Consider the following 15,812-nt stretch of genomic DNA (forward strand, 5'->3'; position numbering starts at 1 on the left):
CCCCGGGCCATTCCCATCAGCATGCAAACGCCTTAAACACAGACCCCCACCTCTAACTCCACGTGGCCTCCAGCTCTACCTCATTTCTCTCCAACCCTTTACAGCAAACCCTTAATAAAGCTGTCAACACCGCTGACTGCACATCCTCTCCTCCTACTCCGATGAGATGTTGTTCCCTCTAGCCACTCTTCTGGCAACAATATCTTCTGAGATTTTTGTGTTCGTTGTCAACCAAATGATTAGGGCCAGATGAACCTCACCTCAGCCCCAGGAGTGTGCCTTGACTTGGCTTATGCTAATCAGTGTATCCCACGCCCCTGGACATAGTGATTAGTTCAAGATGGGCACCTGACCCAGTCAGGCCATGAGAACTGAGGGAGGTCTGATGGGGCTTCTGGGAAAGAAGCTTCTTTTCTCTTCCAAGAGAGCTGCTGGAAGAGAGGCTACCAAAGATGTATGTCTTCCTCCTGATGACATACTGCAAAGATGTGAAGTTTCGACCTGATGCAGCCATTTCTGCTGCCAAGAAGGAAAGTAGCCTGAGGTCAATTTCAGTATACCGAGGTGGGAAGAACTGAGAGAATGGCAGAGAAACAGGACTGGGCTCTGGTGACACCACAAATTTCTGGATCATTCAGTGCCTGAAGTTGTCTGTGAATTGGTTCATTATTTGAGCCAATAAATTACCTTTTTTATTTAAGCCAGAATGAGCTAAGACTTCTGTTGCTTGCAACCAAAAGAATCCTAAATAATACGCTTCCCCAAAACGGCACAAGAAGGCTGCCTGCCAAGAGAACAAAAGGATGAGTTTCTTTTCCTTGTGACCAAAAGAACTCTAACTATAACCCTTCTGGTCTCCGGAACAGGTCTGAGAGCTTCCGGGCGTATATCCGCTGTGTGCTCCAGCCTCTGGAGGAACATGTAGCTCTAGTGGGTGCTCAGTAAGGATTTCATGACTCTATGTGTGAGAGCAGCTAAGGTGGTCTTATTCACCACTAAATCTCTAGCATCTAGAACAGTGTGTGGGACATAACAAGAAACGTTTACTGAATGAATGCATGAGTCACCTAAGCCTGCCTCCGAGCCCCTCCCCTCAAATCTTCCCAAAGAAAAGAAGCGGCAGCTAAAAGCTTCCATGATGTTTTATTCTTCTGAGAGGCGAAGGCAGTGGAGGGAGCTAGGTGAGAGAGACTGGAGGGTAGACTCTGGACTGAGGAAGGGAGAGGCCAGTGGAGGCTGCTGGAGTTTCTGTACTTCTTCCTCCGGGCGGGACCAGAGGATCAGATGAGACCTGGAGTGGGGAGAAGAGCCAGCTGTGGGCAGGTGTGTGGGGTCTCCGGGGAAAACGGGGACTCAGAGCCACCTGTTCCTGCTGAACACACCCAGAGTCACATCCTAGAAGCCTGTGTGGGTTGTGGGGCTTTAAAGATAAAAGCCACAGGCTCCAATGACAGGAAATGGTGGGGACCTCACACTACGGGACCACCCAGATCTGCCAGCATCAAGTCCCACAGCATCAGTGAGGGCTAGGTGAGCTGCCACAGCCGTTCAGGGGCCCCTCCCGGCCCCAGCTCCTGCAGCTGTGGCCTGTTCTCTCCGGGCACAGCCTGGGCAGCCGTAGAGGAAGAGGCCAGGAGAGCCATCCCTGCCCAGCAGGATTCCCAGGCCCAGCTCTCAGGTCCCTAGTGTCATGGGGAAGGATGGCCTGGGCTCCCATCCCCAGGGACCTGTGCTGACCTGAGGAAATAGAGTTTGATCAGGGATGTGACTTCTCCTGGATAGCCTAGTCTGGAGGCACTTCCTTGGTGTCAAGCTTTTTATCCATAATGGTCTCAATCGATCCTCATTCCAACCCCAGAAACAGGGATTATTATCCCCCCTTCTCAGATGAGGAAACTGAAGCCCAGAGAAGTTAAGTTACTTGCCCAAGGTCACACAGCTGAGGAGAAAAGGAGACCTGATTTTACCCCAGGATTGCCTGGGGCAAAAAACCCCAAGCTCTTGTGAGTATTTCTCAAAACTCTTAATGAGTGATTCTCAAACATTTCTAACTAAAGCCCACCTACCCAACTTCTCCACACTTTCCCGTGTTGGGAGTGGGGGGAGTAATCTGTCATAATAAGGAAGCTTCTAGGGACACATATGAACTGCTTATGAAATTCTCCATGATAGATATATTTCTGTGTTTTTAAACTATGTTGCACATTCTTGGGGAGGCTGTCTGGGGCCCTCCAGGAATGAGTCCCTGCTGTCACCTCTGCACTCACCTGCTTGAGGTTTGCATATCCCGACATCCACACAGATTGCCTGGGGCTTCTTGCCAGCTACGATGTCCCAGGAGATGCGACGAAGACATGTTCTCATGATCACCTTGCAGGCGCCTCTCAGCAAACGGTGCATCTTGCTGCACACCCGGGACGCAGCCTCGGTGACAGTGGCCTGCAGCAGCAGCGCCATGGTGAGACATGGGAATCAGGTGAGCCCTGCCACGCTCTGTCACCCTGCAGGCCCCAGGAGCTCTGGGCCCTGGGCCCTGGGCAGCTCTGGTGATGGTAGTGCCGGGTGCAAGGAGCTGGTGCCAGGTGGCCGTGGGAGCTGAGACTGGAGAGACAGGGCTCAGCTCCCACTCCCAGACCCCAAAGCCCTGGCCCAAGCCTGGCCAGCAGTGGCTTTTGAGAGGACAGTTGGCCCCGCCAGGGTCTCAGCCCCCTGAACACCCGCGCCCTGTTTTCTGTGTGGAGAATGGAGCCCACGGCTACCAGACCCACATTAAAGGCTCTGCCTACATAGCTTCCTGGGTCCAGGGCCTGGCTGGGGGCTCCACCTACAGGGGGTGTGTGGAGAAAGTCAGGAGGATATCAGAGCTTGGAGCCTTGGCATGCTCCATTTTGAAATATCTTCTACTGCCATCCCAGTGGAGAAGGATAAATCTGAGTACCCAGGGCTGAGGGTGAACCCTGCAGTGCCAAGATGCTGTGCAGATTGGGGAAGCAAAGGAGAGGGGCTCTTGGTAGTGACACATCCACTTGTTCAGCATTTACTCAGTGCCAGGCGTGGAGCTAAGCACATCCCATCCTTTGGCTCACTGAAAGGCTTAGGCAACTTGTGAGGTTTATTATTATCCGTCCCACTCCACAGATAAGAAAACTGAGGCTCAGAAAGCATGATTGACTTGCCCAAGCCATGCAGCTGGGAAGTGGTAGATCTGGGATTTATCAGTCCTGACCCAGGCCCCCTCTGGAACCAACCCCTCAAAGCTCTGCCTTGGACACAGACATTAGGGCTACAGGGGAAATGTTCCTACCTTCTTTGGGAACAAGTTCCCTTCGAGAATTTGATGGAAACCATGCACACTCTGCCTCCCACTTTCACACACCCAGAGTGACAATTTCACAGGAGTCTCTGAAGCCCATCCACAGGCACGTGAAGGGGCCCACAGAGCCCCTGCTGAGATGCTCTGGCCCAACCAGAGATCAGCCCCTCCCCCAGCACCCCACTCTGGGGCAGCTGTGCTAGGTGCCCCGAGCCCCTGCCCACTCCATTGACCAGTGGGCAGGAGGCTCCACAAGCTCTCAGGCCTCACCTCAGTGGGCTGGTTTCCCACCATCTCCTCCAGCTTCTGGACTATCTTCCGACAATGCCCACAGAAGATGCCTATCCTCTCTCTTTCAGTCAGCAGGTCACCCTGTCAGGAAAGGAAGCCCCTTGAGGTAGTCTCTCAGACACCCCGAGAGCCCTTGGAAGGGCCCCAGAGGGGCCCTTGGGTGCGTCCAAGGCCCGCAAGATCATCTATGATCTTTCTGCACTTGCGGGCCTGAACCAAACTGGTTGGCCCCTGCTCACCTTCCTGCTGGTCTTAGAGGGGCTGAGAGACCCCAGAACCTGCCCCCACACCCACAACACCTTTCCCAGCCCAGAACTTGCCCCTATTCTGTTCTCCGGTCAGATCCCAGAGGACTCTCTTGGGGAGAGCCCAGCCAGACTAAAGTAGACCCCGCCGACCAGGCACGAGTGTGAACAAAACCAGCATCTTCAGCTCTCAGCTCTGCCTCCCCCTCCTCCATCCATTAGAGATCTCCAGCCATCGCCCCTGGCGCTGCCCAGGGAGGAGAGAGAGGAAAAGGGACTGCGTGAGGGGAGCAGGAAGCCACCTGTTTACCTGGGAGCCCTCCTGAGCCAGGCCCTGGCAGAACTGCTCTCCATCACACAGGTGGGCTGTCGCCAGGTCATAGCGCTCAGGGTTCAGACCAGAAAAGGTCAGACCTGGGGAAGAAACAGCATCAGCATCCCCCCACAGGTGGAAGGAGAGGGAAGTCAGTTATCTTGGCTGGTGGGGAGCCCAGGAGGTGGCCAGGGCCCAGGACAGGAGTGGGACCTTGTGAGGAGTCCAGGAGGCTCCTCCTCCACTCTGCCCTGGGGCTGCTCTGACCCACTCTCAGTTCCTTCTGGAGATCCAAGAGGAAAAAACTCCCCTCTGCCCCCTACCCACACACCCCCTTTCTGTCTCTCTGTCTCTCTCTCTCTCACACACACACACACACACAGATTTGGAGGTTGGTCTCAAAGGAAACTTCCTTCATCTTCTTTCAAAAGATTCTCTTTCTTTTTCTCTTTCCTTCCAAAAAAGAATTCATGTCAGGTGGCCCAGCCCAACCCACCGTCCCTTGCAGAAGTGTCTTTACCCTCACTAAGCCCTTGGAGCTTACAGTGACCCCAGGACTGGGAGAGAGGAGGGGTGTGCAGAGCAGGAGGTGAGTCTTGAACAGTGAGAGGTCCCCATCCGCTCACAAACCCTGTCATAATCCCAGCCAGTGTGGGCCAGAAGAAACATCAGACCCACTGATGAGGGTGGATGACCTTCATGACACAGACAGGGTCAGAGGCCCAGGGGAGAAACGGGGGTCCCAGGCCACAGTGCATGACCAACAGAGGACTGGAACCCCAGCCAGGGCTCACTTCCTTTCCATTGGCTGTCTCTCCCCATTGGCCAGGTCACTGACAGGCTGGGGCTGAACCTGGCTCCAAGAGAAAGGCCCAGGCTCCGGGGTGATGGCAAGAAGGCTGGTGAGGGGCTGGGGACCTGGCAACATCCTTACCTGGGGTGCCCAGGAGCGCCGAGGCAAGGAGAAGGAGGGCCCAGGAGGTCATGGTGGGGCAGCTGCTGAGGCGCCCCACACACCCCATTTTATAGAGGCTGGGAACCCGGCAGTCTGGTCTTGCCAGGTCCTTCTCCAGGCCACCTCCCCACGTCACTGAGTTTACCACAAACACCAAAACCAATCTGTGGAGAAGTCAGGGGGAGAAGTAATACTTCAGAGGTTCCATGCCCCCAACAATCCACCTCCCCCCGATACATTATTAGAGCTTTCTGAGCTGAGTGGGGTTTGCTGGAGGGCATCAGCTGCCATGACACCCACCTTGCCCAGGATGTGGTAAGGGAAGGAGAAATCCCTGCAACTGAGGGGTCAGGGAGGGCCCTTGGCTACGTGAGCATCCCAGCTCACTCTGCCCCTTCTCTCTCCTCCTCCCCCGGGGGTCTCAGCTGGTGCCCCTGCATCAGCCATCTCCTCATATCCCTACTCTGCCCCCAGCCATTTAAGCCAATGTAGCACCACCAGAGTGAGCCAGACTTAGAAAAAGGTCCCCTGAGTGTAGATCCTGACAGAACCTCCCAGCCCTGCTTTCTGGGGCTTGGTGAACCCTGAGCATGAGCACCACAGGCACCCCAGGTCCCCAGCCCCTCACCAGCCTTCTCGCCGTCATCACGGAGGCTGGGCCTTTCTCTCAGAGCCATGTTCAGCCCCAGCCTGTCAGTGACCCAACTGGTGGGGAAACACAGCCAGTGGGAAGGGAGAGAGCCCTGGCTGGGCTTCCAGTCCTAACTCTGCCGGTCACTCTGTGTGGCCTGGGCCCTCCTTTCCCTCCATGGGCCTCCGACTCTTTGTCTGCGTCATGAAGGTCCTCGGCCCTCATCTGTAATAAAAATACAGGCTGCTCAATTAAACTTGAACATCAGATGAATAATAAATAATTTTTGAGTATAAGTATGTTCCAAATATTGCATGGAATATACTTGTACTAAAAAATATTTATTGTTTACCTCTAATTCAAATTAAACTGGGCACCCCATATTTTGTCTGGCAAATTTAACCCAGCTCCTTTGTGGCTCAGATAAGGAAACTGAGGCCCAGAGAGCAGGAGGGGCTGACCTAAGCCACACGGGCTGCCGGAGGCATCACTGGGTCTAGAACCCGGCTTCTACCTCCGTTGGGGTCTTTCATTTCCAGCTTCTGAGATGGCAGAGGCACCCAGCCAGGACCTATTGGCACCCTCCCTGCAGCACCTCCCACCCCTCGATCCTCCTTCAGAGTTACCTCTAATTACTGCACCCTCTTCCACCTCCCCAGCAATCCCATCATCGGCTGAGTCCCAAGCTTCAGCCCAGCCTCCTTCTCCAGAATATTGAGTCTTTCCTGAGCCCATTTGGGGCCCTGCTCTCTACTCAGCTTCTGCTGAGAAGAAAAGAGGGTGGAGTCCCAAGGCAGGCAGGCTTCTTACAAGCTGGGGGCATCTTGAGAATCTTGGCAACTCCATGTCTTGGATCCCTGGTTCTTTATCTGTAAAATGGGCATAGTGTTGCCTGCTCACAGGGCTCCAAGGTGGCATGTGTGTGCGTGTGAGGAAGCTTTGCAGCCTGCAGTGTGCCGGGCAAATGTGGGCTGTTATGGGTCAGCATTCCCCAGGGTGGATCCTGTGCAAGCTGGTTCTGTGGGAGGTTAAAAGGTGCAGTCGGGGGGAGAGGGGAGGCGGGGCTCCTGTCCTCAAATGGAAATGCTGGGCTAGCAAGGCTCAACAGGCCTTCTTCCCCGGGGACTTCTCAGCACCTTTAAGATGCCAGTGTGCGTGGTGGATCCCCCGAAGCCGAACTCTCAGGCTCTCCCAAATGTCTTTGGCCACAAAATCTTTTGGTTGAGGAGCCACTTGAGGGATTTGAGTGGCAGTAATTGATCTGGCCACCTTCTCAGGCTGACCTGACTTAGGAGGGTTACTGGACTAGCAGCCTCTGGAGCCTGAGTTTTTTGTCTCTCTTGGAGACAAAAAACAGACAGACAGACAGACAGTTGGGCCCCTCTCCAAAGAGTCAGAGTTGGGGTCCTCTTCATTCTCACTTCCTTTCTCAAATGGGGGCAGGGTCGAGAGTGGGGAAAGCAGGTTTGCTGCACCCCATGATGGCTCAGACTGAACCGAGAAGGGCGGGGGACCCCCTGAATCCTTTCTGCTGTTTGCCCCAACCCCGAGGAGGCAGATGCACTTACATACTCACCACACACACTCACTCACATCACACACTTACAGACAGTCACACTAACTCAGTCACACACTCTCAAACACTCACAAATTCACACACACTCATAGACATTCAGACACACACTCCTAAACACTGACACACATACACTCACACACTAACTCACAGTCACACACTCTCAAACACTCACACATTCACACACATACACAAACCCCCCACCTTTATCCCTGCCCGTTGTGAAAGCCACTGAATGCCAGACTAAGGAGCATGGAATTTAAGCATTTTAGGGACTTTTTTGTCTCTTATTTTTATTGAAAAAAATTTTAATCAGATAAGAAAAAATAAATTATAAGCACATCAAACAGATATAAGCCAGTTAAATATTTACAGGAATATCCATTTATATTTTTATATTTATAAATATATTTATAAATAAAGTGTAGTTTAGGTATAACTATAACTACATACCATAAAAAACAATTTTTAAAAAGCTGTTTTAATTTAACAAAATATCATGAACATCTTTCCTTGTCAATAAAATTGGATTTCCTTCACCATTTCCACTGGTTGCCAAATATTCTATTTTAGGGATGAGCCATAACTAAGTCCTTTGATTCTGGGACTCACGTGTTCTCTGTGATGCTTTCATTTGCAGAGCAGAGGCTGAGAAAGCCCTCTGATGGCTCATGCAGTAGTTGGTCTAGGTGAATGATACAAATGCCTTCTTCAGACCCCAAGCTTCATGACCTCAAGATGGCTGCTGTAGCTCCTCCAGACCTCAGGGCCTCATCCCAGGGGGAAAAATAGAAAGATCGAAGCAGAAAGGGGTGGTACCTATATCAGAAAAGCAAATCTTTCCCAGAAATCTCCAGCTTATGACTCATTGGTACTTTATTTAGAGGCTACCCCTGGCTGCAAAGGGCTATGGGGAAGGAAGCCTTTGCTGGACTTCTGTTGCCACTTTGAACAAAATTGAGATTTTGCAGGAAGCATGAGAAGGAATGGGAATCGGGTAGGCAATAGCAGTACTGGCTACAGGAGGATTTCTTGCTAAAAGAGGCATTTTTAAGGAACACTTGATAGAATTTTGTAGCCAAGTGGATACAGGAAACAGAGGAGAGAGGAGGCAAAAGTTTCTCAATATTTGGGGCCTAGGAGACCAGTTGTGAAGCAGGAAAGTTAGGAAAAGGAGCTTGTTAGTGAAAATGGAGTCTGAGGTGTTGCATTTGTGTCCAGCTGTATGGGGACTGCTTGAGGGCAGCGGTGCCTCGGGGGTCAGGATCTCCCCACCATGCCTAGAACAGCTCTCAGACGAAATGGTCAACTGACGTCAAACTCCATTCACCTCATATAAGGAAATGAGGACTCGGAGGGGTTCAGGAAATTGCCCCAGGACGCACAGTTTGGAAAGGCTAGGTCTGGGGATTTGAACCCAGGCCTGTCTGAGTCCAAAGCCCAAGTCTTCCCCCTGTTCCACGTTGTCTCTGTCTCTAGGCATCCAGTGCAGAGGTGCTACCCCTCTCACAGCCAGCTCAGGCATTGCTCACTCCCCTCTCAGCTGCTCCCCTCTGCTCTAACCACTTGAAGAGTCTTATGTGTGAAGACCACATTAATTAAGGGGAAAAGGCCCCGGAAGGTGACTCATGTCTTTCTTTGTTGTGGGGTATTTGTTAAGACCAGATATTCCAGTAAGTCCTTGGGTGTTGAGTGGTACCAGACAAAGTTCACGTAGTCAGCCACAAGCCTCCACCCAGGCCTCTGGGGTCTCTTGTGAAGAGAAACTGGGGCAGGTCCTATGCTTGTTCTACTTGTGGGGCCCTGCGGACTGGCCCATTGTAAGTCAAGCCCAGGCCTCCCATGAGTTTCTGTGTGAAGGTTATTGCTTTCTACATCTTCTTCAAGAAATCTTTGCTTCCTCCAAGGTCATGGTGATACCCTCTTGTTTTCTTCTAGAAAGTTTATAGTTTTAACTTTTACCTCTAGGTCTATGATGTATTTCAAATGAGCTGGGTTGAGATTCCATTGTTTCAGATCAATTTGTTGAAAAGAATTTCCTTTTCCTATTGAATTGCTTTGGCACCTTGGTCAGAAATCAACTGACTGTATAAATGTGGGTCCATTTGTGGACCCTTAATTATAGCAACTATTACTTCAATAATAATAATAATAACAAAGCAATTCAATTTTTTAAATGGGCACAATATTTGAACAGTTAATTCACAAAGGAAGATAAGAATAGCCAATAAACATTTAAAAAAGTGCTCATCATAAGTTATGAGGGAATTCTATATTAAAACTACAATGAGATGATGGCATCAAAATGACTAAAATTAAAAAGACAAGATCTCACTCATATGTAGAACCTAAAAAAACTGAACTCATAGATACAGAGAACAGATTGGTGGTTGCCAGAGATAGGGGGTGGTGGGCAAAATGGGGACAGGTAGTCAAAAGGTACAAACTTCCAGTTAGAAAATAAATAAGTCATGGGAATGCAATGTAGAGCATAGTGACTATAGTTAATAATATTGTATTATATATTTGAGAGTTGCTAAGAGAGTAGATCTTAAGTCTTCATCACAAGAAAAAAAATTTGTAACTATGTGTGGTGATAGATGTTAACTGGATCACCACTTATTGTGGTGATCCTTTCCCAATATACACATAGATCAAATGATTATGTTGTACACCTGAAACTAATATAATGTGTGTCAATTATATCTCAATTTTTAAAAAATGAATAATAATGCCTATTGTGCAAGGTTGTTGTAAGATATTAAAAATCATATTAAACACTTGGGGCACAGAGGGAAAAAAAAAGGTAACACCAAACATTGATGAGGACATGGAGTAACTGGTACTTCAAACATTGTTGGTGGGAATGGTCCAATCACTTTGAAACTTGGATTGACAGGTTTTCATGGAGTGAAGCGTACACCTGCCCTATGACCAAGCAATCCCACCTCTACAGCTTTACCCCATGCTAGATGAAAGCATGTGCACACACAAAGACTATACAAGAATATGCACAGACACGTGACCCAGTAATCACACTCCTAGATAGATACCCAAAAGAATCAAAAACAGGGATTCAAACAGATATTTGCACATCAATGTTCATAGCAGCATTATTCACAATAGCCAAAAGTGGAAACAACCCAAGTATCCATCAACAGATGAATGGATTGACAAAATGTGGTATACACATACAATGGAATATTATTCAACCATAAAAAGGAATGAAGTTCTAATACATGCTACAACATGGATGAACCTTGAAAGCATTAGGCTAAGTGAAATAAGCCAGATACAAAAGGGTAAATATTGCATGATACCACTTACATGAAATATCTAGAATAGGCAAATTCATATGGACAAAAAGTAGATTAGATGTTACCACAGGAGCTCGGGGTAGAGGGAAATGAGGGAGTTGTTGCTTAATGGTTACAGAGTTTCTATTTGGGGTCATGAAAAAATTTTTGGAAATAAAGAGTGTTGATGGTTGCACAACACTGTGAAGTTAATTAATGCCACTGAATTTTACACTTAAAATGGTTAAAATGGAAAATTTTATATTATGTATATTTACCACAATAAAAAAATATCAAAAAAAAAGAGAATGTTCACAGAAACTCTTTCATAAGAACCTATAATTAGAAATAACCCAAATATCCATCAACAGGTAAATAGGTAAACAATATAGGCAGATAATATAATACTACTCTGCAATAAAAAGAAATGAACTTCTGAAATATGCAACAAAATAGATGACTCTCAAACACTGAGCAAAAAGAAGCAAGACACAAAAGACTATATTCTGTGTGATTCCATTTTTATGAAGTTCTAGAACAGGCAAAATGCATCTATAGTGAAAAAAGCCGAAAATGGTAAGAGGTGGGAGGAAGATGTGGGAATTATTGGGAAGGTGCACAGAGGGGCTTCCTGAGGTGATGAAAATGTTCCATATCTTGATCCGGGTATAAATTGCATGGGCGTACGCACCTATCAAAACTCATCCAACTGTACACTTAACAATGCATTTCACTACATGTAAATCATGTCTCAGTAAAAGTTTATTGAAAAAATTCTGAAGTTACAAACAATTTTATGACTCCTAATGAACATTATCAAATACTTTCCAAAAGGATTGTATCCGTTTACACCACCTGTACAAATTCTCTGCACTCTCACTAGCATTAAATATTATCATACTCTTTACTTTGCAAATATGAGTGAAAACAGCAACTATTTTTCTTTTCCACTTATGACTACAAATTAAGTTTAATATTTTCCCATAAGTTTGTCTACTATTAAATTTACTTGGGGGGAATTGTCTTTTTGTCTTCCTTGCCCATTATTGATCAGAGTCTGCTATTTTTTTCAGTTTGTAGGAATTCTTTATGTAATAAATATATTAATGATATGATATATTTGCTCCAAATACTTTGTCACTTCTTAATTGACCTTTAAACTTGGTAAGGTTTTTCTTATGTATAGAAATTTTTCATTTTCTATAGTCAAATATGTCTCTTTATGAGATCTTTTCTCAGTTTTGAAAGTTGTCATTACCTCCTTTTCTGTAGAAAATAATTTTTTTTTCTAATTTTTGTGGTCATATATGTTTTTAAAGTGACACTTCAGTCCTCTGGAACTTATTTTTGTAAGGTATGGGGGGAAGGATCAAAGTTTATTCTTTTCAAAATGCTTTTTGGTTAATCTAAAACTATTGATTGTATATTTTCCCCTCCTCCCCACTGATTTGAAATGATTTTTTTATCATATATTAAATTTCATAAGATCAAATTCTGAGCTATCTATTCTGTCTCATCGACCTGACTATCCAGGATATGATTTTACTTTAAAATTATACTCCAGATATCTTATATACTGTAATACTTTACATACAAAAACCATATATAAAGTATACTTCATATATTAAATACTAAATATACTGAATACTAAAGATAATACTTTAGAAATTGTTTTGACAAATAAAATATCACACTATAATTCTCATTTTAAATTTTGTTATAACTAAAAAATAAGGGCCGGCCCCGTGGCTTAGCGGTTAAGTGTGTGCGCTCTGCTGCTGGCGGCCTGGGTTCAGATCCCAGGCGCGCACCAACCCACCGCTTCTCCAGCCATGCTGAGGCTGTGTCCCACGTACAGCAACTAGAAGGATGTGCAGCTATGACATGCAACTATCTACTGGGGCTTTGGGGGAAAGAATAAATAAATAAATAAAATTTAAAAAAATAATAATACAAAAAAATTCCTCTCTTTATAGTCACTTTTCCAACCATGAGCATAGCATGACTTTCTGGTTTTCCAAGTCATCCTTTATAACTCTCAAAAAAGTTTAAGAACTCTCAAGCACGGGGACGGCGAGCGAGCGCGAGCCGAGTGGCCTGGGGGCATGGCGGTAGGGAGCCCCCTCACCCCCGACCGCTCCCCGCCCCTCAGCGACCGCGCCGACTGCCCTGTGGAGGAAGGTCCAGCTGCGGGGAAACCGCGCGCGATCCCTCACTTGCGCCCATGACTCGGAACTTCCTCACAGGCCATTTTGGTATAACAAAACGAAATGCATGGAACCAAAAGTAAGATAATTAAAGGCAGTAAAAGTGAAATAAAACAGGAAGATCGTCAGCCAAGAAAGACCCAGTGGAGAAAGCAGAGGATGGAAAAAGAGAGTGAGGCAGAGTTTTATCGTGATGTATTCCAGCAGGCTGCCTGATATTGAACTGAAAAAGGACTGCTCTTTCTTTAGAGAACTGCTCTTTACAGTTACATGAAACAGACCAGACTCTCGATGATTACTGTCTGCTATTCTTGATTATACTTGGGAAAATAGTGTTAAATAGTCTCACGCTTGGAATGAGAAGAAAAAAACACCTATAAAATTTTATGGAATATTTTTGCATTTCACTAGCATTCATCAATCTTTTAGTAAACATTTCCGTTGCATTCTATTTTGGAGATTTTGTACTTTTGGGCATGAGGTTTACCAAATACCACTTCTGCCTTTTTACTCAAATTATTTTCTTTACTTGCAGCTTTTTGCATTAACCAGTTTTCCTAATAGCTTGTGTAGATTATCTGAACTTCTCTAAAATCACCAATTTTCCATTTAAGTGTCAAAAATTATTTTTATTTCTTTACAGTAATTTTAATTTGGATTTTAGTCCTTGCTTATGTGTAAATTTGGTCATACCGGTGTTTGTGTTACCCAAAAAACTACTGGATGCAAACTGTTATGTAAACATGAGATTCACTGCCAACTTAAGATATGAACTTAAGTAAACATTTGTATCAAATTAAAAAAAAAAAATGAAAGAACTCTCAGCAGGAGTTTACCACCCAAAATACAAGTGTGGGAGAGGAAAGCAGGACAAAGAAAAAGCCCCTCGGGAGGCTACTGTGGTTAGCCTGTCTCACCCTCCGTTTTCCCTTCCTTCTAACTGGAGAGGTTGGAAAGTGACACTCACACTTCCCAGAATTCATTGCAACTTGGGTCGGATGTGAAATCGGGTTCTACAATTAGACGCGCTCACGCGGGCCTTGGGAGGCTGAGCCCAAGGCCATCTTTCTGTCCTCTTCTGACTGTTTTCGCTGGCAAGCAAGGTCATGGAAACGTTAGGTTTGGGGGCAGGAGTATTTCCAGTATCAAAAGGCTTCTTAAGTTTCCAACTGGAAACTTTCCAATCTCTGGATGGCAGCTTGAGATGTGTGTTCTTGAACTCGGAGCTTCAGGGGCAGCCTCAGAGACAGCTCTAGGGGTATTACTTGAGGTCCAATCCAGAACCAGCTCCTTCAGTCCTACTTACAATTTTTAAGGATCTGATACCCTATTTTAAGTCCCTTCTTCTTGAAATATCTGGAGTTTTCCTGTCCCCTGCATTGAACTCTGACTGAGACACCTTTCATAATGCCAGGAGTCCTCCCATAAAAAAAAGGAGAAGTGCATGGGGGTCTAATTTACTCTACCAAAGGCAAGCATCTCTGTCCCTGCACTGTGTCCTCTGTATCTTCAGGGGACCCTGGGAGTGTGGCATACACACACACACACACGTTTTGTTCTTTCTGTTAACCCAATGGTTTAAACCCCCAGGTCTGTGGTCAACAAGGATGTGGCTGTACCTCTGAACAGTAGATCAGTGTTAGAGGTGACTCAGATTATTTTAGGAGGCCAAATGCCCATCTTTCCCACCATTCCCCATATCCAACTGGAGTTGGGTCGATAACGTAGCCTCTCAGTGTCATTTATAAATTTGTCTCTATTTTGCTCTCAGAAGCCCCTGACCCATAGAGCATTGTCTCCAAGGACCCCCTTATGCAACAGGTTGAGAAATCACTTCTATTGCCCACGTCAGCCCATGGCTATATTAATTTCCTCTTATTGCCCTAAGAATTACTGCATAGTGGCTTAAAACAATATCCATTTATTGTCTGACAGTTCTGTAGGTCAGAAGTCTGGGTGGGCTCCACTGAATCCTCTGCTCTTGGTCTCACAAGACCAAAATGAAGGTGTTGGCTGGTCAGGCTCTCATCTGGGAAGAATCTGCCTCCAAGGTCATTCAGATTGTTGGCAGAATTCAGTTCCATGTGGTTGTAGGACTGAAGTTTCCTTTTCCTTGTTGGCTGTCGGCTGAGGATCATTTTCAGCTTCTGGAGACTGCTGGCATTCCCCAGCTCATGGTCTTCTCCACCTTCAAAGCCAGCAATTGCAGAACAAGTCTTTCTCACACTTTGCGTCTCCCTGAAGTCTTCTCTGCCTCATGTTCCTATCATGTCCCACTCCACACCCACATACTAACACACATACCCAAGCCATCCTGCCTGTTCTTTCTTCTTCTCTGCTTGAATCTCCACCTCAGCACCTGCAGCTGGAAAGCCCTTTCTTTGCTTTATCATCCATGAGTTTATGATTTAAATTTTTGAATTTTGTTTATGAAAAGCATGAGGAAATTCTTTAAAAGTTTTTTAGTTATGAAAAGCATAAGGGGGGCCGGCCCCGTGGCTTAGCAGTTAAGTGGGCGCGCTCTGCTACTGGCGGCCCGGGTTCAGATCCCGGGCGCGCACCGACACACCGCTTCTCCGGCCATGCTGAGGCCATGTCCCACATACAGCAACTAGAAGGATGTGCAACTATGATATACAACTATCTACTGGGGCTTTGGGGAAAAAAAAAAAAAGGAGGAGGAGGATTGGCAATAGATGTTAGCTCAGAGCGGTCTTCCTCAGCAAAAAGAGGAGGATTAGCATGGATGTTAGCTCAGGGCTGATCTTCCTCACAAAAAAAAAAAAAAGAAAGAAAAGCATAAGGAAAACAAATATAAGCCCCCACTTTCCCACAATTCCATAGTCTCTCTTCAGAGGAAACTACTGCTAAAACTTTTTTTGTCTTTCCATACAAGCATAGTATATATACATTGCTCCATTTTTATTTTTATTTTTATTTATTTATTTATTTATTTATTTTTTTGCTGAGGAAGATTAACACTGAGCT

General features: G+C 46.4%; 2 protein-coding genes across 2 annotated transcripts in view; one reads left to right on the forward strand and one right to left on the reverse strand.

The window, feature by feature from the left end:
- Window positions 1-1,124: 1,124 nt before the first annotated feature.
- GNLY (granulysin) lies at window positions 1,125-5,241 on the reverse strand. Its single transcript, XM_058550803.1, has 5 exons — window positions 5,097-5,241; window positions 4,160-4,263; window positions 3,584-3,685; window positions 2,268-2,439; window positions 1,125-1,291 (listed from the first exon to the last, which is right to left on the reverse strand). The coding sequence occupies exons 1-5, from the start codon at window positions 5,182-5,184 to the stop codon at window positions 1,281-1,283; spliced, it is 477 nt and encodes a 158-aa protein (XP_058406786.1). The 5' UTR covers window positions 5,185-5,241; the 3' UTR covers window positions 1,125-1,280.
- Window positions 2,977-15,812, forward strand: part of CAPG (capping actin protein, gelsolin like) — a 257,079-nt gene continuing 244,243 nt past the window's right edge. The window contains exon 1 of the mRNA XM_058550794.1: window positions 2,977-2,986. The gene's annotated coding sequence lies outside the window, so the exon portion shown is untranslated. The remainder of the gene's footprint in view (window positions 2,987-15,812) is intronic.

The sequence above is a fragment of the Diceros bicornis genome, chromosome 12, assembly GCF_020826845.1.
Source record: "Diceros bicornis minor isolate mBicDic1 chromosome 12, mDicBic1.mat.cur, whole genome shotgun sequence".
NCBI classification, from domain to species: domain Eukaryota; kingdom Metazoa; phylum Chordata; class Mammalia; order Perissodactyla; family Rhinocerotidae; genus Diceros; species Diceros bicornis.

What these genes read in the sequence shown, in the direction of transcription:
- GNLY (XM_058550803.1), bottom strand. Translation starts at nt 5,184, where the DNA reads ATGGGGTGTGTGGGGCGCCTCAGCAGCTGCCCCACCATGACCTCCTGG. An exon ending in GGCGCTCCTGGGCACCCCAG is followed by an intron (nt 4,264 to 5,096) that starts GTAAGGATGTTG and finishes TTTCTTCCCCAG; the next exon opens with GTCTGACCTTTTCTGGTCTG. An exon ending in TGGCTCAGGAGGGCTCCCAG is followed by an intron (nt 3,686 to 4,159) that starts GTAAACAGGTGG and finishes CTTTCCTGACAG; the next exon opens with GGTGACCTGCTGACTGAAAG.